Source organism: Rhinatrema bivittatum, chromosome 7 (genome assembly GCF_901001135.1).
Source record: "Rhinatrema bivittatum chromosome 7, aRhiBiv1.1, whole genome shotgun sequence".
In the NCBI taxonomy this organism is placed as follows: Eukaryota; Metazoa; Chordata; class Amphibia; order Gymnophiona; family Rhinatrematidae; genus Rhinatrema; species Rhinatrema bivittatum.
In genome coordinates this window covers 140715126-140742924 of record NC_042621.1, presented here as the reverse complement: position 1 = coordinate 140742924, position 27799 = coordinate 140715126, and the positions used below count along the sequence as shown (strand labels likewise).

General features: G+C 42.5%; 1 protein-coding gene across 3 annotated transcripts in view; it reads right to left on the bottom strand.

Moving 5' to 3' along the window:
* Positions 1 to 27799, bottom strand: part of CSNK2A2 (casein kinase 2 alpha 2) — a 255941-nt gene that overhangs the window by 106044 nt on the left and 122098 nt on the right. For all 3 annotated transcript variants that reach the window (XM_029609255.1, XM_029609253.1, XM_029609254.1), the window contains one exon: positions 20203 to 20253. In XM_029609255.1, coding sequence (XP_029465115.1) covers positions 20203 to 20253 — 51 coding nt within the window. The remainder of the gene's footprint in view (positions 1 to 20202; positions 20254 to 27799) is intronic.

Below are 27799 nucleotides of genomic sequence, written 5' to 3'. Positions count from 1 at the left end.
CCACCTGTGATAGTTCAGAAAGGAACATATCCCTACTGTGTTAACTGTCTATGCTGAGAAAGCAATCGACATGGTGCACTGGCCTTTTTTGTTCAAGACATTAGAAAAAATGCATATTTTCAATGGGTAAGGAAACTATGAATCACCAAAAGTCAGAGTCAAGGTTAATTGGCAGTAATGGGGATTGCTTTGGAATAGGGCATGGAACGAGGTAGGGCTGTCCTTTATCCTCCCGATGGTTTGCATTATTTTTGGAACCTTTAACTACTAGAGTACGCATGGCAGACTCATCGTGGGAGTTACTCTGGGTAATGTTATAGCTTCAAGCTTTCACTTTTTGTGGGTGATATATTGTTTACACTAAAAGACCTTTCTAAATCACTGACTGGGATAATGGTCGAATTGGGGCAGTTTAGTGCAGTTTCTGGATTTAAGGTCAACTTGGATAAATCTGAAATTCTAAATGTTAATTTAATGGAGTGTTTCTAATCTGTATTAGCAGTTTCCTTTTTAAATGGGCAAAGTGATCTCTTAAATACCTAGGGGTTTATTTGGGCAACTCTGTTATGGATGTATTCAATCTTATTTATGTTCCCTTGGTAAAAATAATTGCCAAAGATTTGGATAAGTGGAATAAAGAAAACTTTTTTTGGCTGGCTGTACAGCAGTTGTTAAAATGAACATTCTCCCTCATTTTTTTATCTGTTTCTCACCCTTCCAATTTTTATATCAGCTATTCTGGTCCCGGAAGAAGAATATTTGAAACCCACCCAGGGTTTCTCGATTGGTTCTATTCCAACTGAGAGTGAGGGGGTGGTTTGGAGGTACCTAACTTATGGTTTTATGCTTCGTCCCAACTTCAAGCCTTACCTGATCTCCACAGCATGCGCCCTTTGAAAAAGTGGGTATTGTTGGAACAAGCAATGGATAGGGGTGATGCCTTTCTGCTCTCCCCTGGCAGCCTCTTAGTGCACATCACCCGATGACCTGTTATCCATATGCATTGCATACCACAAGTGTGGTCCCTAAGGAAATCAAACTAGTTGGTAATTATTCATATTTTTATCTTACTTGTTTCATAATATGTTTGCCACCATGTTTGTCCCCTTTGGCATTTGAGGTTTGGAAGGCGCATGGTATAATACGGCGGAACGTTTACTTACACAGGGTGCGCTTATGCTTCCTGAAGTCATAAAGGAAAATTAGTTCTTACCTGTTAATTTTCGTTCCTGTAGTACCACGGATCAGTCCAGACCGTGGGTTGAGCCTCCTTTCCAGCAGGTAGAGACAGACCAAAACTGAAAGGGTATCCTATATGAGGACAGAGCCTACCCTGCAGCCCTTCAGTATAAACCATTGTCAAAGCAGAAAACAACAAAACCAGAATAGGATCAAGCAAGTAACCATAAAGCTCAATTGAGCAACTGCAGAACAATGTAAGAAACATGGTATGACTTAACCGCTCTTGATATACTTGGTACTTGAACAACCAAGGCTTCTGGTATAATTGCTCAGTATTCTTGCAAAGAATGAAGTAACAAAATCTGCAAGAACAAGCTTCGAGAGGACAGAAAAGAAAGACAAACAGGGAAGGGCGTCTGGACTAATTTGTGGTACTACAGGGAAGGGCGTCTGGACTGATTCGTGGTACTACAGGAACGAAAATTAACAGGTAAGAACCAATTTTCCTTCCCCTGTACATACCCGGATCAGTCCAGACTGTGGGATGTACCAGAGCTTCCCTATCTCGGGTGGGACCGAGCAGTCCCGCTCGAAGCACTTGCCGCCCAAAAGAACCAAAAACCGGTGCTTACACATCTAGACGGTATTGTCTAGCAAAAGTATGAAGGGACGTCCATGTGGCGGCCCTGCAAATCTCCTGCGGAGAGACCGACTGGCTCTCCGCCCAGGAAGTAGCTTGATAACGTAGCAAATGAGCCTTTAGGCCCTCCAGAACCGCCCGACCTTGACAAAGATAGGCCTAGGAAATGGCCTCCTTCAACCATTGCGCAATAGTGGTCTTAGAAGCTGGTTTGCCCCGATTGGGACCACTCCAGAGGACAAAAAGATGGTCTGAGACCCGAAAGTCATTGGTGACCTGAAGATACCCGAGTAGAACTCGTTTGACATCCAGTTTACAAAGATCGCCTCCAGCGGTAACCTACAATCTCCTCTGGAGAGAACGCTGGAAGCTCTACAGACTGGTTGACATGGAAGGTGGAGACAAGCTTCGGCAAGAAAAAAAGGCACTATCTTGAGGGAAACACCTGAATCGGAGAAGCGCAAAAAAGGTTCGACAGGACAACGCTTGAATCTCTGAAATCCGCCAAGTGGAGGAGATAGAAACAAGGAAAACTGCCTTGAGCGTAAGGTCCTTTAACATAGCCAGACGAGAGGTTCGAACGGGGCAGCACAGAGGACCAGATTAAGACTCCATGACGGGCAAGTATTGCGAGCGGGCGGACGTTTTTGACTCCCTTCAGGAACCGAACCACATCCGGGTGGCGTGCTAGGGGATGACCCTCGACCCGTCCAAGGAGAGAGCAGAGAGCGGAAACTTGCACGCGCAGGGAACTAAAGGAAAGGCCCTTGGAGAGACCCTTCTGTAGAAAAGAAAGAACCAATGAGACCGGGGCGGAGCATGCTGAGACACCTGACTCCTCACAAACAGTCTCAAAGACTTTCCAAACGTGCACATAAGCTAGGGAAGTCGACTGCTTCTGGACTCGCAGCAAGGTGAAGATAACCTCCTTATAGCCCTTATGCCTCAGGCGTCGCCGTTCAAAAGCCAGGCCGCTAGACAAAAGCGATCGGCCTGGTCGAAAAATACAGGCCCCTGCCGAAGTAGACTAGGAAGAGGGCCTAGTCAAAGAGGTCTGTCTGTTGCCAGGTTGACTAGATCTGCGAACCATGGCCTGCGAGGCCATTTGGGTACTACCAGAAGCACGGGTCCTCGGTGGAGTTCTATTCTCCTGAGAACTTTTCCCACCTGAGGCCACGGGGTGGGGAGTGGGGGGGGGGGGGGGGAACACGTACAGAAGGACGTCCGTGGGCCAAGGGAGAGCCAGAGCATCCACGCCCTCCAAGCCGTGCTCCCTCCAGCAGCTGAAGAACCGATTTGCCTTGGCATTGCGCAAGGTCACCATGAGGTCCAGGTGGGGGGGACCCCACCTGTCGACAATCAGATCTATGGCTGCTTCTGAGAGTTCCCACTCTCCTGGACTGAGCGATTGGCGACTGAGAAAATCGGCCTGAACATTCTCCTTGCCTGCGATGTGGAAGGCCGCCAGGCAATCCAGGTGTTGTTCCGCCCAGGCGAAGAGACGGCTGGCTTCTAGGGCCACCAGGTGACTGCGGGTGCCCCCCTGACGATTGATGTAAGCCACGGGAGTTGTCAGACAGCACTCTCACCGCTTTGCCACGTATTAGAAGCAGAAACTCCTGCAGAGCCAGACGCACCGCCCGAGCCTCCAACCGATTGATGTGTCAGCGAGTATGAATCAGCGACCAGATCCCCTGGGTGGACTGGGACAGGCAGACCGCACCCCAGCCCGAGAGACTGGCATTCGTGGTTACTATCGTCCACTGTGGAGCTTGAAGGGGCATTCCCCGCGGAGAAGATGAGGAAGCGAAAGCCACCACTGCAAGGCGGCGACGGTAGAGTCCAAAAGCGGGAGGACTATGTGAAACTGTTCCGACACCGGCTGGCAACGGGATAGCAAAGCTTTCTGTAACGGTCGTATATGAGCAAAAGCCCAGGGAACTAGGTCGATGGTGGAAGCCATGGACCCTAAGACCTGTAGGTAGTCCCAGGCCATTAGAAGAGGCAGCGAGTGCAGATTCCGAATCTGGCTGATCAACTTGAGGGCCCGCGCACGAGGCAAGAAGACCTTGTCCACTCGAGTGTCGAAGTGGGCTCCCAGGAACTCTAGCTCCTGGGAGGGCTGAAGGTTGCTCTTGGAAAAATTCACTATCCACCCGAGAGACGCGAGGAGAGCTAATACCAGATCCACCGCCTGTCTGCAAAGAGCCTCCGACTTGGCCCTTACGAGCCAGTCCAGATAGGGGTGGACTAGGATTACTTCCCAGCGAAGGGCCGCCGCCACCACCACTACCATGACCTTGGTGAAGGTGCGAGGTGCGGTTGCAAGCCCGAAAGGCAGTGCCCGAAACTGGAAATCCCAGTTTAGGATGTGGAAGCGAAGATACTTCTGGTAATTGCAGTGAATCGGAATATGGAAGTACACCTCTGTCAAATCAAGCGAGAAACTCTCTGGGGCGAACCGCCACGATGACCGCTCGCAAGGTTTCCATGCGAAAATGTGGGATCTTGAAGGCCCGGTTGACCCTCTTGAGGTCTAAGATCGGCCAAAAAACCCCGTCCACAACCCACGGTCTGGACTGATCCAGGTACGTACAGGGAACCAGCACTTATCACATGGAGAGGATGAACTTTCTGGATTATGCCCATATTAGACATAGTAACTAAGATTTATCCATGCGACATAGCAAAGTCTGTTTGAAATTTTTTGCACACACATTGATCAGGTAAAAGGATTGATTTCTAAGATATATTGTCTTCTTAATGAGTGCCACTCAGATACCATTCCACATCTCAGAGCTTGGGAAAAAGACTTAGGGGTTGATCTGAATCTGGAGGACTGGGATTCCATTTAAGTATCAGTAAGTGTTCTATATCTACTTAAAGGAGAATTGTTATAAATTGCTGTATCACTGGTATTTCACCCCTGTTAAACTTCATTGCATCTATCCACTGTTAGTGATCAATGTTGGAGGAATTGTGGGCATATGGGTACCTTTATGTATATTTAGTGGCACTGTGGGATAGTGGTCTCTTTTTGGCACAAATTATCAATTGGCGTTCCAGTTTTTTTGGGAGTGGAGAATATTTAAGATGCTCGCTATATTTTGCTTAATTTGCCAATCCTGGGTATTAGTAAATCTCAGCAGCGATTATGCCAGCAAGCATTTATAACAGCTCGTTGTGAGCTAGCTAGCCTTGTTTTGGAAATGAGCAGAAGCACCATCCTTTCGTGTGTGGATGCACCACTTAAGTAACCATTATCGGTTGGCCCACTTAACAGCTATACGTCAATCGTTTGACTTTTTTTTTTGAGAAAACATGGGATCCTTACTTCAGATGGCACAGAATTCAGAGAATAGATGCCCGATTCTTTATTATCCTTTGTGAGCCTCTCTCAGTGCTGGTTTTATTGCTCTCTTGTCCTACCTGCTTTCTTTATACTAAGTTTGTATACTCAATTATACGTTTTGCTATGCCCACTCTGGTGATTATACAGTTATCCATGAGCTTATCCCCAAATGCTGTATAATCTGTCTCCTTGCATGTATTGCATTACGTAGATCATTAGAGAAGGGGTGGGTGGGATGGGGATTTTCTTTATTGGATATTATGTATATTTGTTAATCTAGATTGTTTTCAAACACCAGTACAAAGTCATGCAATAATTTTCAAATTAAAAAAATGTTTTTAGAACTATTTGTCCAAATACACAGATAATACTTGAGTCCTTATCTAGAAAGTATGTACAGTTTATCAACTGGCAACCCTTGAATATATCCTGGATTGTTACTGAATTGTAATGAGCCATCAATGCAGACACTGACCTGACCTGACGTGCTTTTATCAAGTGAGTTATTTTTAAGTCCATGGTTTTATAGCAATGAGAGATACACTATGCAAACCATCTGGATAATGTTTGCTTTTTGACTGCTGAACCTTTTTCAGTGTCATATGATGTGAAAAGCTAAATTGACTTCCTAAGGGTTTGAGTTCTGTCCAAGTGGAACAAAATATCCCTTCTGTAGTCTAGGGTATGCAACATCTATTCAGTTGTTGCATGCGACTTAACATCAGTAGTATTTCTTGATTTAGGTGGAATTCTGATACTACTTTAGAAAAACTTTGGGTAATTTATGAGGAGTACTCTTTTTTTAATAACTGTGTACAGGGTGTACAAGTTACTAATGCTTGTAGCTCACTTGCTCTTTTGGCTGATATAACTGCTATTAGAAATAAAGTTGTACATATGAGGAACTTTATCTCCAAAGTAGCCATAGTCTTATATGGTAATTTCATAAGCTGTGTCAGTGTGTTTAAGTCCCATTGAAGAGCTGGTTCCTTTAGTGGAGGTTTACAGTTGTGGAGACATGTTATGAATCTAGCTACTAATGACTGTTGAGAAATTGGTTTTCCATCAGCTGTGTTATATGCTGCTATTGTGCTCAAATGTACTCTTATGAACTTTGTCTCAAGTCCAGAGTCCATGAAATGAAGCATTTTAAAAGCTGAACATTCAGAGATTTGTTCTCTTTGATGTGTGCATCAGTTAGCAAACCTTTTCCATTTTAAACGATAGCATATAGAAAGCCATCCCCAAGAAAATCCTCACAATCTCATTTACCCATCATGGCAAATGAAAATGCTTAATTATGCTGCCTTCAACATCCATGCTGTCAATGCTGAAAACTGGAGACTGGGATGCAGTAGTGTTTCCTTCGCATTGAGTTATTAGGTTTGGAATTGTTGGTAATTTTATAGATGTATCTGCCACAAGCTGGATTAACCAAGGGAACCAACTCTGTTGAGGCTAATTGGGGGCAATCAGGATCATTATTCCCCTGTCCTGTTTCAATTTTAGGATGGTTTTCACTATTAACTGAATCTGTGGAAAAGTACCATTTCTTTGTTCCATTGAATCAGATAGGAATCATTCAATACTGCATCTTGTGATGATCTCTAAACACTGTGGTAGTTTGAATGGTGATGCAAATCAGTCTATTTATGGTGTGTGTCCCAAGTCAAAAAAGGTTGTACAGTATGCGATTAAGATTACCACTTGTGCAGTTGTAACTGTTGACAATCTGTCAGCCACTTTTGTTCTTCCTTGGGAGAGAGATTGCTGGGATCTGCATTCTCCTTTTGATTATCCAGATCCATATAACCATGAACTCTTTGCAGAGTTGGTAGGAACCTATCCTATCTGTTCACATAAAACATGGCTACCAGATTGTCTATCTGTAGCATTTTGTCTCTCAGCCAAGGCTCGAACACCCTTAGAGCATTGAAAATTGCTCTCAGTGACAGAAGACTTATGTAAAGCCTGGATTCTTCTTGGGACCATTCTTCTTGTGTACAAAAACTCTATTGAGATCTGCTCCCCATCCTTGAAGAGATGCATCTGTCAGTGCTGCCTGTATTGTTGATGGGTGAAAATGTTGACAAAGCAGGTTTCTCTTGATTGTCCACCATGAGAGCAAATTTTTCTTCTTTGGTAAGATAGATTTTCTAACTTAACAGTTAAGTCAATTCCACTTTTTTTTAAGAGGCCACTAAGGCTCATTTTTAGTTGTGCTACATGTGTTGTCAATGCCAGGTCTTCAGATATTTTGGCTGTTGTGCAATTCTTTGTTTTCATTTCCTGGGCTAAGTTGATTAACTTTTTTGCTCTCTTCACTGGAAGATTTTTCACTTTGATCATATTCAGTTTTGGGCCCATGAATTCCAGTTCTGCTATGGACTACTTTTTGACTTTCTGTAATTTACTAGAATCCAAGGACATGCATTATTCTTATAAGTAGTTTTATTTCTTCGACTGAATCTTCGTAAGATGGATTCAATAATAGCCAGTCATCTAAGTACACAAGAACATAAGAATTGCCATACTGGGGAGTTAAGATGGCGGCACGCTGAGGTCATGTGGAAGCTGGCTGTCTTGCTGCAAATTGAATTTGTTAGTTTCTCCAGTACCAGATGCCTTCAAAGAGGAAAGGAAAGGTACGGGTGTACCCCACGATACCTCCCCCCTCCCCGATATTACAGCAAGAAATTACCCAGTACATGTCCTCACCGACAACAACTCAAGGAGTTGAGGAGCCTGCTATGCGAGGCAATGAGAGAGGACTGCCTATGCCGATGGAGAAGAGGTCATTGAGCCCAGATCTTAGGCAACCTCCACTGCAAAGGGCAGGGGTATTGCCTGGTACATCATTTGAAGAATTTGTTTCCGGGTTAAACGCAGAGCAAAGAACGCCAACCACAGCAGTGCTGGATGCAGCAGTCTGTCCAACTTTAGCGGGCCCCCAGAGGATTTAAACGCCGCGGGAATGTCAGGTACCGGGCTGGAAGGAGGAGGTCATGGGGGAAACCTTAATATTGAAAACCTGCAAATCAATGGAAAGGAAACTCCCGGTTTTAAGCCCTTTGAAATACTAGTGCGCCCTGAAATGGTATCCCTAGGAGCCCTGTGGGATCTTGTAGCAGGGTTTGCGATCACCTTAAATAATTATAATGCAAAACTGGAGCATTAAAAAAAACAAACGAACAAGTTTCCTCGGAAATGTAAATACAAGTAAATGTGCTGGATTCAAGAATTTCAGGTTTAGAAAGAAAGGAAAATGAGACTCAAAATTTCAAGGTTTCAATAATTAAAGATAGAGATGTATTATCAAGGAGAACTGAATGTTTGGAAAGCAATGTGAGACATTTGAACTTAAGGTTTTTGAACTTCCCCAAAATTATGGGAGAGATTCCTTACTCTACTTTAAAAAATTTCTTATGGAGATACTGGATTTTACCGCCGAGAATATGCCCTCGATTAACAAGTGTTATTTTCTTCCTAAATCTACAACTCAGTCAATAAGGTTAAACGTTCAGGAAGACTTGACTGGTTTTCTTGAAAGCTCTATGCCTGAAGTTATCGATAGAGCCACATTACTTGTCTCCTTTATTACCTCATATGATGTATAATCAGTGATGAAAAATTATTTTAGAAAATTTCCTGTGAGTTATTTGGATGCCACAAAAAAAAAGTTATCCTGACTTGGCCTCCACAACTCAAGCTCAACGTAGGGGATTTTTAACCTTCGTCAAGACACCATTGCATTGGGATTCTAATTTTTGAGATTTCCTTGCAAATGCTTGATAAGAAGGGGGCAGAGAACTATATTTTCTTTATACCTGAGCAATTAAACTTTTTTTGGAATAAAAAAAACCTGCTACTTCCTCCCCAATAGGCACCTAAATATTGTAAAACTTGCTGTAACTGCGTGTTAATGCCCTAATGAATGAATAGTTAGTGTTTCCTGAGGAGTATCTCTCTGTATTTTCCTATACTTCCTCTTCCACTACTATTTTTGGTAAAATGGATAAAAGATTTTTGTTGTATTAATGTAGTTAATTATTTCTCCATGTATTTCTAAATGCAGAACTTTGTTTTATTTGAAAATTTGATAAAAAAAAAAAAAAAAAAAAAAGAATTGCCATACTGGGTCATATTGAGAGTCTATTAAGCCCAGTATTCTGTTTCCTGGTCATAAGGACTTGGCAGGATCCCAAACAGAAGATACCGTATTTTTCGGACTATAAGGCGCACCGGATTATAAGGCGCATTATCAATGAGCGCCTGCTAAGGTGTCCAGGTTCATATATAAGGCGCACCGGATTATAAGGCGCGGCTCAGAGCCTTTTTTTTAATCGGTTGCGCCGACCCTTTAAAACTACGGTACTTTTTATTATCCCCCCAACTAAAACCAGATAGTATTATTACAGGATGTGGTGATTTACAAAAGCATTTCCCTGGGTTAACAGCTTGACTGAAATTTGACTGCTTTGTACCCGGTCAGAGCATGCACAGGACCAACAATGCACGTACCTTTACACATTGGGAAAAGCAGGCGGGCTCAGAGACGGGGTTAGGCTGGGGGGGGGGGGGGGGGGGGGGAGGACAAGAGCATGCGAAGTGTTGCATTTTCAAAACTACATGGACTGTTTTGGAGGGGAAAATGTATCTTCAGAAAAAGCAGCTGCAAATCTCTGTGGGCAATAGCCAAAGGGAAAGTAGGCAGATACTTGCCCTTTGAGAACTGGTGCAAAGTCCGCTGATTAAAGCGCCCCTGGGCTTTCCAAGTATCTGCATAGTTGCCCCCGGGCGCAGCGACAGGCAGATCGGCAAGGCCAAGAAAAAGATTGCGTTTAAACACGCTGATGCTCCTCCTCCTTCCTGCCTGTGCGTCCCCGGAAGTAAACGTTGCCGGAGCCGCGTGGGCAGGAAGGAGGGGAAGCATCAGCACGTGCAGAAGTGGAGGAGCACTTGCGTTTACAGACCGCCGCGAATCTCAAGTCGCAGCGGCCCGAGAAGAGGAGGCCCGGTAGCAGGGCCACTGCAGAGCCCATCCTGCGGCGACCCACAAAGAGGAGGCCTAGAGGTGAGTGCGAGCCTGTGCTTGAGAAAAATTCATATATAATGCGCACCGGATTATAAGGCGCACTTCCGATTTCTGAGAAAATCATAGGTTTTTATGTGCGCCTTATAGTCCGAAAAATACTGTAGATCTCATGCTGCTAACAACCAGGGTTAAGTAGTGATTTCTCCCAAGTCTATATAGTTGACAGTTTATGGACTTCTCCAAGAACTTTTCCAAACCTTTATTAAACCCAGTAATACTAGCTGTCTTTACCACATCCTCCAGAAAAATTGCAGAGCTTAATTGTGCATTGAATGAGAATGTTCTACAGTGTTCTAAATATGCTATTTACTAAATTCATGGAGATTTTGTATTTGAAAGTGTAATTAACCAATTCAGATTTACCTGTTCTATTCCACTCATGATTTTATAAAGCTCTATATCTCCCCTCAGCCGTCTCTTCTCCAAGCTGAAGAGTCAACCTCATTGGCTTTTCCTCACAGGAGAGCTGTTCCATTCTTTTTATCATTTAGTTGCCCTTACATTTTCCAGTTTATCTACATCTTGAGAATCAGCTTTCCTATCCTAATAGTTCCTAACATTGTTTGCTTTTTTGACTGCTGCCATACACTGAGCCATGACGATACCCAGATCCTTTTTCTGGATGGTAACTTCTAACATGGAACCAATCATCTAACTTCCAAACTAGGACAAACAAAAGTGCCCAAGTTGTAGCAGGGACAAACATTAAGTAATATGCACAAACATTAATACCCAACTGCATATAAGATCTTAAATAATCTATAAAGCTCTAATAAGCACTACCAGTTTTAGAATTACAGCCTTCAGTTGCTTTATATCAAATCATAGAGCTATTCCATTCATAGCATAATCCAGTATCTGATTTTTTGAATTTGCAAATAAAACCATTTATCTGATAATATAGCCACAGGAAACATTCAGAAAGATGGCTCAATCCAAAAGCAAACCCTGACATAGTCCATGTTTGAAAGAGTTCTGCATCAGGGGGTAATCATATGTTGTCTTCACAGAGCAAACCTATCAAGCCATTCTCATGTAAACTTCAAAGGCTCCACTTCTAGAAAACATAATAAAATAAAGTGTCTGCTAGTAATTTGTAGTCAACAGAAAAGAAACCATAGAACAGATTGCCCTAGTGCTGTCAGCATCTCAAAACAGAAGCACGCCAAAGCCGAACAGAAGTAATGCCCCTATATGCTTGAAATGTCAGTCATAAGAGAGGCATTTAAATTAGAGAGTCCAAATCAATTTCCTGATTAAGGACGTTAGGAGAGATTACATTCAAAAAGATGATCCAGGACTTCTCTCTAGTGTTCAAAATAGCTTGCCAATCGCCATCATGAATGGGGGCAGATATTTGTTCAAGAATGCCCCACGTAAGGTCTTCAAAACAGTGGTTCTGTAACAAGCAGTGTTCAACCATCGGGGCTTGAATTTTGTGAGTCTAGATGCAGCTTCAATGTTCGATCAAATGAGTTTTGATCATCTTCTTAGCATGCCTAATATAGTTCTTAAGACAAGGCCAGGTAATAAAATAAGTTACATGAGTAGACCTGCAATTAGTGGTTCTATACAACGTGATTGTTTTCTTAGAAACTGGATCAGTCCAACTCGATGCTGTAATTTGCTGAGGCGCAAAATGAACAATTGCCACAAGGACTGTGACTTTTAGGCACAGATGGTAAGCCAAGACTATGTGAAATACAATGAGAATATATCACCATATCCCTTATATTGTGGCCTCTTATAAGCAATCATCGGGGGGCGACTGAAAAATAGGATGAAATTATACAACCGCCCAAAATTTGAAAATAACCGATGCAACCATTGAGGACACATCGGAATAGTGCAGAATGCAAACACAGGGAGACTCGGAAGACCTTTCACTGTCAATCAACAACCAAGTCCTTTTTGCACTGTAGGCATGTTTAAAAGCCCAGATAGTTCAAAAAGGGTAACCGCATACTAAGATGCGTGCTCAAAACTTGTGCTTGCTTGACAAAATCTCGTTTATCAGAACAAATGCCGTATTCTCAAAAACTGGCCCACAGGAAGACTAGCTTTCAGGGGGTATGGATGGCAACTCGAAAAATGAAGGTTGCTTGTCTACGGGTTTACAAAACATAGTATAAGCGATGACATCACTCGTCATTGCTTCTACTTGCTTCATAAACCCATAGACAGAAACAATCATCCTTTTCAAATTTTCATTCATACTTCCTGAAAGCTAGTCTTATTGTAGTCCACTGCTTGAGAATACGGCATTTATGTTTTGGCTTACATCTGTTTTGAAATGCTTACAGTGCTAGGTCGGTCTGTTTGACAGTTCCGGTTTGTATGTTGACTACAAATTACTAGAAGACACTATTTTATTATTTTTTCTAGAAGTGGAGCCTTTGAAGTTTACATGAGAATGGCTCGATAGCAGGTTTGCTCTGTGAAGATTACATATGATTACCCCCTGGATGCAGAATGCCTTCGCGAAACATGTACCATGTCAGGTTTTGCTTTTGGATGGAGCCATCTTTCTGAATAAGATTTCCTGTGGATATATCATCAGATAAGTGGTTTTATTTGCAAATTCAAAAAATCAAAATTATATATTGGATTATGCTATGAAGGGACTAGACCTATGATTTGATATAAGGCAACTGAAGGCTATAATCCTAAAACCAGTAATGCCCATTATGAGGGCTTTATAGATCATTTAAGATCTAATATGCAGTTGGGAATTAATGTTTGTGCATAATACAAATCATGTAACTTCAGTGTGGGTTACTTTTCCCTATGTGCATCACTTTGCATTTGTCCATAACAATGTTGCCTCTAATTTTTGACACACTGTGTGCAAAAATATTTGTGCAACTTTCTATAAACAGCTAAAATTTGTGCGTGTCTATGAGCCAAGTGTGCCCGAGCAAGAATAGTGCTCTCTGTGTTCTATTTTACTGCACAGCAGAATAATAAGAAGAACATAAGAACATAAGAAAATGCCATACTGGGTCAGACCAAGGGTCCATCAAGCCCAGCATCCTGCTTCCAACAGTGGCCAATCCAGGCCATAAGAACCTGGCAAGTACCCAAAAACTAAGTCTATTCCATGTTACCATTGCTAATGGCAGTGGCTATTCTCTAAGTGAACTTAATAGCAGGTAATGGACTTCTCCTCCAAGAACTTATCCAATCCTTTTTTAAACACAGCTATACTAACTGCACTAACCACATCCTCTGGCAACAAATTCCAGAGTTTAATTGTGCGTTGAGTAAAAAAAAGAACTTTCTCCGATTAGTTTTAAATGTGCCCCATGCTAACTTCTTGGAGTGCCCCCTAGTCTTTCTACTATCCGAAAGAGAAAATAACCGATTCACATCTACCCATTCTAGACCTCTCATGATTTTAAACACCTCTATCATATCCCCCCCTCAGTCGTCTCTTCTCCAAGCTGAAAAGTCCTAACCTCTTTAGTCTTTCCTCATAGGGGAACTGTTCCATTTCCCTTATTTTGGTAGCCCTTCTCTGTACCTTCTCCATCGCAATTATATCTTTTTTGAGATGCGGCGACCAGAATTGTACACAGTATTCAAGGTGCGGTCTCACCATGGAGCGATACAGAGGCATTATGACATTTTCCGTTTTATTCACCATGCCCTTTCTAATAATTCCCAACATTCTGTTTGCTTTTTTGACTGCTGCAGCACACTGTACCGACGATTTAAATGTGTTATCCACTATGACACCTAGATCTCTTTCTTGGGTTGTAGCACCTAATATGGAACCTAACATTGTGTAACTATAGCATGGGTTATTTTTCCCTATATGCATCACCTTGCACTTATCCACATTAAATTTCATCTGCCATTTGGATGCCCAATTTTCCAGTCTCACAAGGTCTTCCTGCAATTTATCACAATCTGCTTGTGATTTAACTATTCTGAACAATTTTGTGTCAACAATTGTGTCTCATTCCCTTAAGGCTGCTATAAATTTCTACACAGAGTCTAAATGGTAGCAAAATACCTCACCTCAATCGCATATGCAGAACATTGTCAGACCCTCATCAAATACAGAATAGGATATCAACATATCCACTAGGATGACTAGATCTTTTTCCTGGGTAGCGACTCCCAGTGTGGAACCTTGCATTGTATAATTATAATTTGGGTTGTTCTTCCCTACATGCATCACTTTCACTTGTCCACATTAAATGTCATCTATTATTTGGATGCTCAGTCACCCAGTCTTGCAAGGTCCTCTTGCCATTTCTCATAATTCTCTTGTGATTTAACAACTTTGAATAATCTTTCACCCCCTTGCTTTTTGTGCTTACCCCTCCATCTCTCCTTATTATTCAATTCATTCTCTTCTACATCCCCTCTAGTTTTTCATGCTAGCAGATTACTTTAGCCACACATGCAAAATACAGAATGTGTGACTACAAAGTAGAAATAGAAATATACAGACAAAAGCTGAACTGGAAACCCCCAAAAAACAGACTGCCTTTAATGCAACACAAAAAATACATTTCTTCCATATTGTGCAAAATACAAAAGGTATCAGAGATGCACGTTTCCCAAAACTGATTGAGAGTCCCACAAATGAGAAGGAAAAACATCTGGGAGATCATAACATTCACATGCCACCTTCCTCACCTAAAGTAGGCCCTGAGAGATTTTCAACAAGAATACAAGCAGCAGCATAAACATCTAAAAATACAGGTTTGTGAACATGTTGATTGTACAGTTTTGGCAAAAAACAGAAAATGTGAAATTCGTTTATGCAGCACATAAGAACATAAGAAAATGCCATACTGGATCAGACCAAGGGTCCATCAAGCCCAGCATCCTGTTTCCAACAGTGGCCAATCCAGGCCACAAGAACCTGGCAAGTACTCAAAAACTAAGTCTATTCCATGTTACCATTGCTAATGGCAGTGGCTATTCTCTAAGTGAACTTAATAGCAGGTAATGGACTTCTCCTCTAAGAACTTATCCAATCCTTTTTTAAACACAGCTATACTAACTGCACTAACCACATCCTCTGGCAACAAATTCCAGAGTTTAATTGTGCGTTGAGTAAAAAAGAACTTTCTCCGATTAGTTTTAAATGTGCCCCATGCTAACTTCATGGAGTGCCCCCTAGTCTTTCTACTATCCGAAAGAGTAAATAACCGATTCACATCTACCCGTTCTAGACCTCTCATAATTTTAAACATCTCTATCCAGTGGCGTAGCCACGGGTGGGCCTGGGTGGGCAGGTGCCCACCCAACTTAGACCCAGGCCCACCCAACTGGCACCGGAACTGCAAGGCTGTCGCGGGATCCCATCCCCGCGACAGCGAACAAGAGAACCCACGCCTCGCGCGCCATCACGGCACACATGGGGCAGCAGTGCTGCGGCCGTATGGCCAACCGGTCTTCCTGTTCGGGGGGGGGGGGGGGGGGCGGAAGCGCCGCACGCAGCTTCCGCTTCCTCCCCCCAATGCAGGAAGATCAGCTGCCTCTCCTGCTGCCACCCGTTCTCCTGCTATCTTCGGGTCAAACGGCCCGCCGAACTTCCTGTTTGGGGGGAGCGGAAGCGCTGCGCACAGCTTCCGCTTTCTCCCCCAGAGCAGGAAGATCAGCTGCCTCTCCTGCTGCCACCGGCCTCCTGCTATCTTCGGGCGTCGGGCCGTACTGCCCGCCGATCTTCCTGCTTGGGGGGGGGGGGGGAGGGAGGAAGCGGACGTTGTGCGCTGCGCTTCCGCTCCCCCCCCCCCCGACAGGAAGTTCAGCGGGCAGTACGGCCCGACGCCCGAAGAAGATAGCAGGAGGCCGGTGGCAGCAGGAGAGGCAGCTGATCTTCCTGCTCTGGGGGAGAAAGCGGAAGCTGTGCACGTGCTTGAATGTGTATGTGTGGATGAGAATGGGAGTGTGTGTGGGTGAAAACTGGAGCCTGGGTGTGTATGTGGGTGAGAATGGAAGCTTGAATATGTGGGTGAATGGGAGCTCGAATGTGTGTATGTGTGGTTGAGAATGGGAGCTTGAATATGTGGATAAGAATGGGTGGTTGAATGTGTGTATATGTGGGTGAGAATAGTACCTTAAATGTGTATATGTATGGATGAGAGTGGGAGCTTGAATATGTGTGGGTGAGACTGGGAGCATGGGTTTGTGGGTGAGAATAGGAGTCTGGGTTTATGTGTGTGGGTGAGAATGGGTGCCTGGATGTGCGTCTGTGTGTGCATAAGAATATAAGCCTGGGGAGGGGTGAGAAAGTGAGAACTTGAATGTGAGCTTGTGGGGGGGGGGGGGAGAGCATATGAGAGTGACAGCTTGAGTGTGTGAGAGGGAGTCTGTGAGAGAAAGCGTGTATGTGTGTGTGTGTGTGTGTCTGTGGAAGGGAAGAAGACAGTAATAGAAGAAAGACACTGAAAAGGAATTAGGAAATGAGCTATAAGGGAAAAAATGGGAAAAAGAGACCAGGACCAACTGATTAGAAAAATACAAAGATCAGACAACAAAGGTAAAAATATATATCTATATTTTGAGATGTTAGCAATTTAAATATAAGCAACACAACCGCTCTCTCAAAATTTATGGACAGGTAGGAGCCGTGTATAAAATCGTAATAATAAGAAGGCTAAAGTACCACAAATCACCGTGAATTATGTTTGTATCATTAAGTAAACCTCATACTTAGGCGTAGATGTGAATGCTATGCTGCATAATTTGGCATTATTTATCAGTAAAAAAACAACTAGTAGACCTGCATGCCTACAGCCCACCCATGTTAACCTTGTGCCCACCCAAAAAATCAATTCTGGCTACGCCACTGTCTCTATCATATCCCCCCTCAGCACTTTGTGTTCTTAAAGAATCAATGTACACCTTGTGCTTGTTTTTATTTTATTTCAATAAAAAAGTTTAAACATTAAGGAAGATGAAATGGCACCCCTCTTGCATATTACCTGTAAGTCTAGTCAATCTGCTTTGTTACACTTACTTTTAAAGTGTATAGAGTACCAGTATGCGCTCATATGTTTTCAATGATTGGCCCTCAACTTGAGAACAAGTTGCCTGGCGAATTGATCCTGTTTAGAACACACCTCAAAAGTTCTTTTCCCAGCTCATTATTTTGGCCAAGATAGCCTAGGGGATCTGGAAGTTTCTCTGCTGCTGTATTTGAGCTGGGTTTGGTGTCATGAGTTGCTTATTTTATTTTTTGACTTTTGTTTTTATTGTTTGTTGTATTCATTTTTATTCTACACTGCTTTGAACACAGAACATAGTAACGACAGCAGAGACAGACCAAATGGTCCATCCAGTCTGCCCAGCAAGTTTCTTATGGTAGTAACTGCCGCTCCGTGCAGGTTACCCCCCCCCCCCCAAGCCTTATGTTAAGGGTAGTAATATTTGCAATCAAAACCAAGCAACTGTCAAATCCCTTAACCAGATTACTGCTAGCAATATTTTTACAGGATAAGCAGCCTTCTTGATAATTCAGAGAATGCTACTTGAATGGTTTTGCTTTTGGACTTAGTTATAGAAGCAGTCCTGTGTTTTTCCCCTACTGTCTGCATATCAGTACCCTGGACCACAAGTCAGGACCCTGCATAGGCTGTCTTCTGAACCCTATTCCCTTTTTTGCCCCTGTCATTGAAGCGGAGAACAATGTGGCAGCTGCATCAAAGCATCAAAGCTAATTAAGGGTAATAATTCCCATGCCTTCTGTTAAGGGTAGTATCTGCCTGCCTCTGTGCAGGTTACCCCCATGCACCCTTTTCTTCATTTCTAACCTCTAGCGATCCGCAGTAGTTATTCCATGCCCTTTTGAATTGGTTTACTGTTTTCATCCCCAGCACGTCTTCTGAAAGGGCATTCTAGGCATCCACCATCCTCTCTGTGAAGAAATGTTTTCTGATGTTGAGTCATCCCCGCTGGAGTTTCATTTTGTGACCCCTAGTTCTAGTTTCCTTTCCAACAGAAAAGGCTTGAAATTTGTGCATCATTAAAACCTTTCAAGTATCTGAAGGTGTGTATCATATCTCCCCTGCATCTCCTCTCTTTCAGGGTATACATATTTAGATCCTTCAGTCTCTCCTCATAAGTCATCTGATACAGACACCACACCATTTTGGTCATCCTTCTCTGGGCTGCCACCCATAAGGTCTCCAGAACTGAACGCAGTACTCCAGATGAGGTCTCACCAAGGACTTGTACAAGGGCATTATCTCCTTTTTCTTGCTGGTTATTCCTCTCTCTATGTAGCCTGGCATTCTTCTGGCTTTAGCTATCACCTCTTTATGTTGTTTATCACCTTCAGATCGCCAGACACTATTACCAAGGTCCCTCTCTCCCAGTCCATGCACATTAACCTTTCACCCAACATCACAAATCACTCTTTTGGAATACTGTACCCCAGATGCATGACTGCACATCTTGGCATTGAATCCCAGCTGCCAAATCTTTGACCACTCTTCAAGCTCTTAAATCACTTTTCTTTCTCTCTATTCCTTCAGGTGTCTGCTCTGCTGCAGATCTTAGTATCATCCGCAAATAAGCTCTCTTCTATCTCTTCCGCATTGTTGCTTAAAGATACTGAATTAGAACCAGTTCCAAAACCGATCCTTGTGGCACTCCACTTAACACCATTTTCTCTTCAAAGTAGGTTCCATTTATCATTACACACTGTCAGTCAACCAGTTTGTAATCCACGCCAACACCTTGGTGCCCACTCCCAAGTTTCTCACTTTATTCACAAGCCTCTTATGGAGGACCATACCAAAAGCTTTGCTGAAACCCAAGTAGATCACAAAAACACACTCTTCCTTGATCCAATTCTCTAGTCACCCAATCAAACAAATCAACAGCTTCATGAAGGATGGGGATGCAGTATATAAATTAATTAATAAATTACGGGAGCTTAGGAAAGTTTTGGTGTATTACAGTGACAAATCTGTCTGGTTTTGTTTTGGAGACAAAAGAAGCTCCAGAAAATTGTAAAGAGGCTGATGTAGTCCCTCTTTATAAAAGTGAGATTAGAAAGAAGGCTGTTAACTACAAGCCAATTAGTTTGAACTCAGTGATGAGAAAATTAAGAGTCACTCTTAAAAGAAAGGATAGTACAGCACAACAGTTTTACCATTAAAAAATACAGATGAGATCAATCTTATACTAATAACACATCGATTAAGATAAGAAAAGGAAAACTCGTCTAGCTAAACAAACACTGTTACCTTGCGTATTCTTAGGGGGCCCAATTGCAAATTCCCACGCTCTAAGAAAACGCAAGAAAGTATGTTTCATTAAACTGAAGCAATAAAAATGGTGTGTGTGTGCATGCTTCTCTGACATCCACATCTGCTTAATAGATGTACCATAGGAAACCAGATCACTGGACTAAATGATTAGCTCCATCTTTTTCTATGAGCATTTGTACTCTCAACAGGAATGCAGCAAATGACACTTCTGAGTAACTGAGGGGGAGCTAGCACGCCTGTATATTTTATAAACTAAAAATCCATTTTCTCCGCATCCCTCTGTATACTTCAATCTTACTTTAAATCGTGTCATGACTGTTGCCTTTGCTCCTGAATTTAACACTAAGCACAGAAATACTTTCCCCCAGGCACTTGAGAAGATAACCCTTGCTGTGTGTTTTTGCGCCTTGCTAAAACAGCTCAACACATGCTCATTTCACTAGGGTCTAGAGATTAGCAAAGAATATTTAAACTCTAATTCCGGTATCTGCATTGTACAGGCCTGAATATATAAATTAGGCTTTTCACATCAGCAGCCAAGCCAGTACATCTAACATCATGAATGTGAACTTCCCATGCTCCTCACTGAGGCAGTAGCATGGGAGTATATCAACCCACCTACTAATAAAACATTCCTTCCTACTCAAGACCAAGAAAAATCTGACATGCCCTGCTATACTGGACAAGCACTCACCTTAAAGTCTGTGTTATTGATGTATTCAAAAACCAGCGCTGGCGTCTTGGACTGTAAGAGAATGAAGAGATATTTGTAAAAAGATTCTCATATGAAATTGTTTTTGCCTTGGAACAGCCCAACTACTGAAGAACAACAGAACTGAATCATGACTGAACTGTTTCACTGAAACCCATTTCAAAGCACCCAAGAGAATGATCACAGTACTATATCATAGTTCAAAGGCTTCAAAGGCAGCACATTTTAATTCAAGAGTTTCATTAGGTTGGAATTTGGCTAGATCTTAGAGATAAAATATTTAATTCAAAATATTTGATGGACCAAAGATCTATGTGAGATAGTTGAAGTTTTAACATTTCTATTCAGAGTATTTTAATAAAAAGATTAAATATTTTAAAATGCAAGTACACTAATGGGATTTATGAGGCTGCAAAATAAGAATAACTCCCTATTTTGCCTGATGTACAATTACAATGGTATTGACCACAGGTTTTACTATTCCTGAGATGGGACAATGGTAAAAACTTGTAACTCCAGTCCAAGAAAGTACAAGTGAAACACAGGAAGAGTTTAAATACAAATATGAAAATTCTCTCCTATGTAAATGAACATATTCACCATTCGTACCACTGTTTGGTTGTTTCTGTTTATTGTAAACTGTCATGCAATTAAAAAAAAAAGTATTCCAAAAAAGGAATATTTTTTCCCTCAAACTGGCTCATGTTTGGTTATATGGGTTTTTAAGCAGTTAAAAATGCGCCTGCCATTCAGAAATTGCTATTTCATAACTGTTTATGATTAAACACTTCAAAAACAAATAATTTTGCTGGACATTCTAAATTACATAATATACCAGATTTTGAATATGTTGGCCATAAAAGTATAGTCTCCTCATATCCGGTACATGTTCCCACAGCTAAAGCAGCAAAAAGGTGAGAGCAGCTGCCTCCCCTGCTGTCCTACGACTACAGTTCCATGGGGGGAGGTCATCTCTGGAGACATCTGATAAAGATCAGGGTGCGGGTACCTCCCCACCTATCCCCTGCACATTACCTAGGGGGGAGAAATGGGAGGAGTGCGGCTGGATTAGGGAGCAGAATGGCTCTGATCTGGGGAAAGCTATAGCAGCAAAATATGGTGTATCCTGCCACCAGGCTAAAAATCTGACCAGGGATAATATGGACCAGCACCAGAACCCAGGAATTGACCTTGTCCTCCATTTATTTATTTATTTTTTATCACCACTATTCTGTAAATTTTTCTATTTTCATGGAAACTTTAATTAATTTTGCAAACACATAAAAATTGCCATGCCAATAAAGTGACCTAAATGTGTCTGCACCAGCTTCAGACTCACCCCCTCCTTTCTGTTCCCTGCATCTGCATGGGGCCAGAAGGTGCCAGAGCAGGAAGCAGAGGACTTTTCTTTGCTGAGTGATATGCCTAGGCAAGGGAAAGGGCCCAGGGTCAGGGAAGGGGCATAGTGCTGGGGGTCATCCCATTGGGAGAGGGGAAAGAAAGAGAAAAGAAACTGAATGTGTGTAGGACCCTGCCTCTTCACACCAAATCTAAGGATGACTACAACTGGAAAGATCTATGTTCCTTCCTGGTGCACAGGTATGGGGAAGGGGGAGCCACTGCCCGCTGATAACACTGCTGGCCAGAAGAAACAAGTTTAATGACTGAGAGACCATACTGCCTATCTAGTCTGCCCATCCACACAACTGCTCAGCTCTACAAGCCCTACCACTCCCTCAGAGATCTCCTGTCCTCATCCCATACATTCAGATACTGTCATCATCTCCACCATGTCCACAGGGAGGCTGTTCCATGCATCCACCACCCTTTCAGTAAAGAAATCATTTCTTAAATTACACTTTCACCCTCATCCCATTCCATTGTAAGAGACCCATCTCCTGTGCATTAATAACTGAGGTATTTAAATGTCTCTACACCTCCCATATTTTGCCTTTTTTTGTAGGGCAGGACTTCCCAAATGAAGTCACAAAACCTTCAGCTGGAGTCACAAGTGCCTCAAATGGTAGTGCTCTTCAGGCTCCAGTAGCTGCATTAATAATGGAAATCAGTATGGGGACTTTGAGCCAGCACACACTCACAGGCCCTGCAGTGGCACTGCTCTTGCATGAGTTCCTGGGATAACAGGAAACCCTGCATAAGGAGGGATCGGAGCTGCTGGAGGGCCTGTAAGCTTGCTCTAACTCTTAATCCCCATACTGACTGCTGCTTGCAGATCCATCAGGCTTGGGACCAGTCATAAGAGGAGGGGAAGGCAGAGTGCACGTGGGCCGGTGGAGATTGCCATTGCACCTTTCTCCACAACCATCACTGAACGTACCCAAGAGAAAAATGTTGCCCCTGTCATCAGCCTGCCCTCTTTCCCACCTTTGGCCTGGGGCCCAAATGATAACATTGCCACTGACCCTAGCCAGGGTGATGTTTGGAGGAGGGGACTGAAGGGAGAGATCAAATGCAGGAAGGTTTGAGAGTTGGATCAGGTGGGGAGGGACTGGCTGCAGAGAGTGAGAAAGGGGGACTGACAGAAGATCACCTGGGGAAATGGGAAGTAAGAGCTGGGGAGTGAGAGGAGATTTGCTGGGGGGATGTGAGAGAAGGCTCCGAGGAGGACAGGCAATGAGTTTGGATGTTAACAGAGGAGATGGGGAAGAGAATGAGAAGGGAATGGGGGATAGCATGAGAGGGAGAGGATATGAAAGAATCATTTGGGATGAGAAAGGATCAGTTGGGTAGATGCAATCTGTAGTAATTTGCAAAACTGTAGCATTACTTTAACTTTTGTCTCCTCCACTGCTCCAGCTTGTTGGAACAGTTTCTCAGAGGTTTCCAGCTCTGGAGAAGGATCTATTCTAGCAAAATTGAATCCTGCCTCTTGTCCACTGAAAAGATTTCCCCCTGCACTGATAAAATGCTTGTGTCAAGATTTTGCACCTTGCATTGCCAAGATAGTCTGTCTCTCTCTTTCTCTCTTTGAAGGATCACTACCAAGAGAATTAAAAAGAGCATCTGTCAGATTGTTGCTAAAAAAAATAAAAATGTGCCTCTGGTCTGTAGGGGGGGGGGTTTCCAAGGGATAAGGGTCTTGTGTTTGTTGGACTGCTGTTGGAGATTATTGATAATAAAAATAGATTTGACATTTAAAAAACCTATCTTAGACTCTTTACTTTATAGTAAGCCAATTTCCTCTCTCCCTTTTCTTGCCAACATAATTGAGACTGCTATTCTTTCTCAGCTTGACGATTTCTTAACCAAGCACGTGTTGGACCCATTTCAATTTGGCTTTTGCAAACTGCAATACTATCTTCTATCCGGTGCAGACACTATTAGATGTGGTTTTGACCGTGGTTTGTTATGTGATGGGTTTGCTGCTTGTGTCTACTGCACTTGACATCTTGAGTCTTTCCATCCTTGATTGCCTTAAACTGCTATTATAGATGTTTACAGTTCATTTTCATCATACCTTTCTGAAAGGTCACAACATTGCTTCTTCCTCTTCCTGTTGGCATAGTATTGCGTGTGGTGTACCCCAAGGTCCTGCGTTATAAGCAGTTTTAATTTAATATATATATATATCCCCATCCGCCCTCCCCCCCCCCTTTGCAAGCTCTTATCATGCTTGGGAGTGTATTATAAACTAAATGCAGACGATATACAATTTTATTTTTTATACCAAAACAATCCTCTTGGGCCACAACCAATGATCTATTAAATCTTTGTTTTTCATTCATTAGATCCTGGCTTCTCCACCATCATTTGGACTTGAAGCCTGATAAAACTGAAATTTCAGTCTTAAATAGATTTAACGCTTCCAGATGCCCCTTCAGTGTTTATATTAGAAAATTCCTCTGTTAAGGTGTCTTCTACCATTCGTAACCTTGAGGGGGGGGGGGGTCATACTAAACAGCAAACTATCCATGAAACCTCACATCTGATCTTCTTTTGCTAAGCTGAAAATGTTACGGAGCCTGAAAGCTTTGCTGCCAGTCCATGATTTCTGAATGGTTTGCTAAGCTCTTGTATTGAATGGCTTAGATTACTGCATTCCTGTTAATAGGTCTTCCTGCAAACACCTTGAAAGCTCTTCAAATACAAACTTCTACTGCCAGGATGTTGACTGGAACCAGTTCACATGACCACATCACCCCTATCTTTTACACCCTGCATCGGCTCCCCATATCCTGGCACATCAAATTTAAGATTTTACTATTGTTTAAGATTTTACATCTTAATTCATCACTATGGATAAGCGCGATTCTGAAATTATGTTCTCCCACGGGCCTTAAGCTCAGTCAGCCAATGCCTACTACAGGTTCCCTCCTTCCACACAGTATACCTGATAGAGGTACATGATCATTGCTTTTCCACAATCGGCCCTCCATTGTGGAACGAGAGCTACCTGATGCCCTAAGGGCCATGATATGCATTTTCTCTTTTAAAAATGCATTAAAAACATTTTTGAAAAGGCCTTTAGTAACTGTACCTGAAATATTTTCATGGCTGAACATTTGAATGCTTTAAAGAACACAAAAGAAGGAAAGGGGAAGAAAAAAAAGAAAGTTTCCCCACTCAGTGTTTTTGGTGCAAACATAGATGTTCCTCATTTTAAGTTAAGCCTTGGCATTCACGTCCCTTCACGGTTTCTTTGAGTACCCATGATATATAAAGTTTCTTGCTGTTTAAAATACATCATGCATAAAAAAAAATAATCTTCTAATTTTTTATATTGTTTTTACCATTTTAACTTTAGTGTTTCTAACTTGTTTTATTAGTAGTATTTAAATTGTTATCCGCTGTGAACATCCAGATACATGTGGAATATAAATTTTAAAATAAGAAGGCTGGAAAGGGCAAGAGAGGGAAGGTACAATGTAAAAGGCCATCAGCTAGAAGGGCAGAGGATGAGAGGAGGTTCTCTGTAGGGGGTAAAGGTTGTTTAAAAAGATTGAGTGGAGAAGGTGGAGGATGAGCACACCCCTGCTAATTTGTTTTGGTCATAGTCTGAGGTCATGAATTTTCAAGTGCTAAAATGGAGACACTGGCTAAAGGTTTAGGGAGCCCTGCTGTAGGGTATACATGCTTAGATCTTCAAGTCTGTCCCCACATGCTTTAAAACAAAGATCGCAGAATTTTAGTAGCCACCTAATGGACTGACTTTATCCAATTTATATCCTTTGGAAGATGTGGTTTCCAGAATTGTACACAGTATTGAAAAAAAAAAGTCTCATCAGGGACTTACCAAATGCATGACACTACATTTTTAGCATAAATCCTAACTGCCAAACTCTAGACCATTCCTCAAGCTTCACTAGATCCCTCCGAGTTTGCACATCTGCCTGTCTACCCTCTTGAAGATTTTGATACCCATGTAGGTAGAGCATAGAGGACAAAGGGAGAGATGCTCAGTAGTGGGTAAGAGTTTGTTCCTGTCTTAAACGGCTTAAAGTCTAAGAAGATGAGCAGAAGATGAGGGGAGAAACTTGACACTTATTTTATTGCACTACTGGACACATGTCACATTTTACAATAGAGATAAGTATTCAGATACAATAAGTCCCTTGACCAAAAAGCTTATGGTCTAAGAAGGGGTGCAGAACATGAGGGGAAAGAAAGGGAGACAGCTATAAAGTAGACCAAGAGAAGAGCTGGGCAGCAGAGAGGTAAATGAGAGACAAGATTGCCATTTCCTCCAGGTCAGACAGACTGATCCAAGTCATGGTTTTACACCCCCCCCCCCCCCCATTGCATGGTACTGAAGTTTCTCTCATTGATTTTCCTAAGAAAATCAGAACTAACACTTCATCATATAAGGGACTCCAGGAAACTAGGAATAGGGCATTTTCTTATGTGGCTCTGTCCTTATGGAACGGACTCCCTGTGGAGATCCAACATTTACAGGACTATAATATTTTTCGAAAACAGGTGAAGGCTTACCTATTCCGTGAAGCCTTTTGGTTGAGTTGTTGTATTTTTCATTGATCTGTATGTATTATTTGTCTTTTAATGTGTATGTAAACTTGTAAACCACCCAAAACAGATGTCTGGTAATTGGGCGGGTTAGAAATTACTGTAAAATATAGTTGCAGTCCTTTCCACCTCCCAAACTCAATACCAAATTCACCCTCCCGGTCCCCCCCAACCTTCTGCTGCTGCAGATCTGATGCCAGCCACAGGGAATTTGAGCTGCTCTCAGTCTCCACAGCTGCTCCAACCCATTGTGCAGCTCAGAGCTCCAGCTCTGACAACAGCCAAAAAGAGAACTACATGTAGTGATGGTGGAAAACAGGGGAAGGGAGAGATAAGAATGGAAGTAATGGGCTGGGGGATTTGGTTTGCAGCACCAGGAGTGGGTGGGAAAGTGCAGCAGCAGGGATAATAGTTTTGGGGAACACAGAGATGGGAGATGAGAATTGTGACACTGGTGTGCAGGGGAGGAGTCAGAAATAACACAAAAAGAGGGGGCTGGGAAAGAATAACAGTACCAGTACTGTTTTCAAGCTGGCAGTGTGAGGACACTGAGCACATGCTCTTGGTCCCAAAAATTACTCCATGTTACTTCTTCCCTCACCTTCAGGTTTTGAAAGGAAATGCCTGCCTGGGAAGGAACTGCTGTCCCCCCAATACTGCAACCCTGCTAATGGGGATGGGAAGTAGGCTGTCAAGATGGATCCTGCCATAGCAAAGCCACTCCCCTTCACCTTCTCTTTTCAGCCTGCAGTAAAGTAATGATGATTTCTGAAATATTACCAGTAGTGTCGAATGGTATTTACATTGCAAGAAACACTTGTTTTCTACAAATGTAATACTGTGAAACCTGCATCACTGCTTAAATATCTGTTGTCTACTATACACTCATTACCTTTTCGTCTATTTAGAATGGGTCATCATATCAGAGCCAGCTCTGAGCCACAAACAGAAGCTGGCTAACTTGGGTTCTCATTATCATCAATCCACTGGTTATCTGTGAAACCAAAAAAATCTATTTAAAATAGACCAACTGCTCTAATTCTAATGTCAAAAATGACCCAAGAAACACCCCCAGCCCCATGCTGTACTTTATTTACAGGAGAGCACCTGTGTCAAGGGGAAAACTGTCAAAAAGGACAAAATTCCTGCTGCTGCCTCTATGTGACATGTGTTCAGTCACCTCTGTAGTTTGAATTAGTGCAGTTGACATTTTAGTTGGATTTAGTAGTTTGTTTCCACAGATACTCCAGTGGATTAATGATAATGAGAACCCAAATTAGCCAGCTATTTGGCTCAGAACTAGCTATGGTATTAAGAACTATCACAAGAAAATGCAGTGAATATATAGTATACAAAAACATGATCCTTAGCAGCAAGACAGGATGTTAACCCTTATTTATCTTGTTTACAACTGATCTGATACTTTTTCATATTGAGGAAAAAATGTGAACCATCATAAAAGGGAAACTTAACAGGGAAGGTCTCAGCATACCGTCCTTTGCATGAAACAGATGGCAGCAGCTTAGTCTACATCCTAAAGTTTCAGAATATCAATCACTACAAACGTGAAGTGTTACATCTTGCCTGAAAGCCAGCT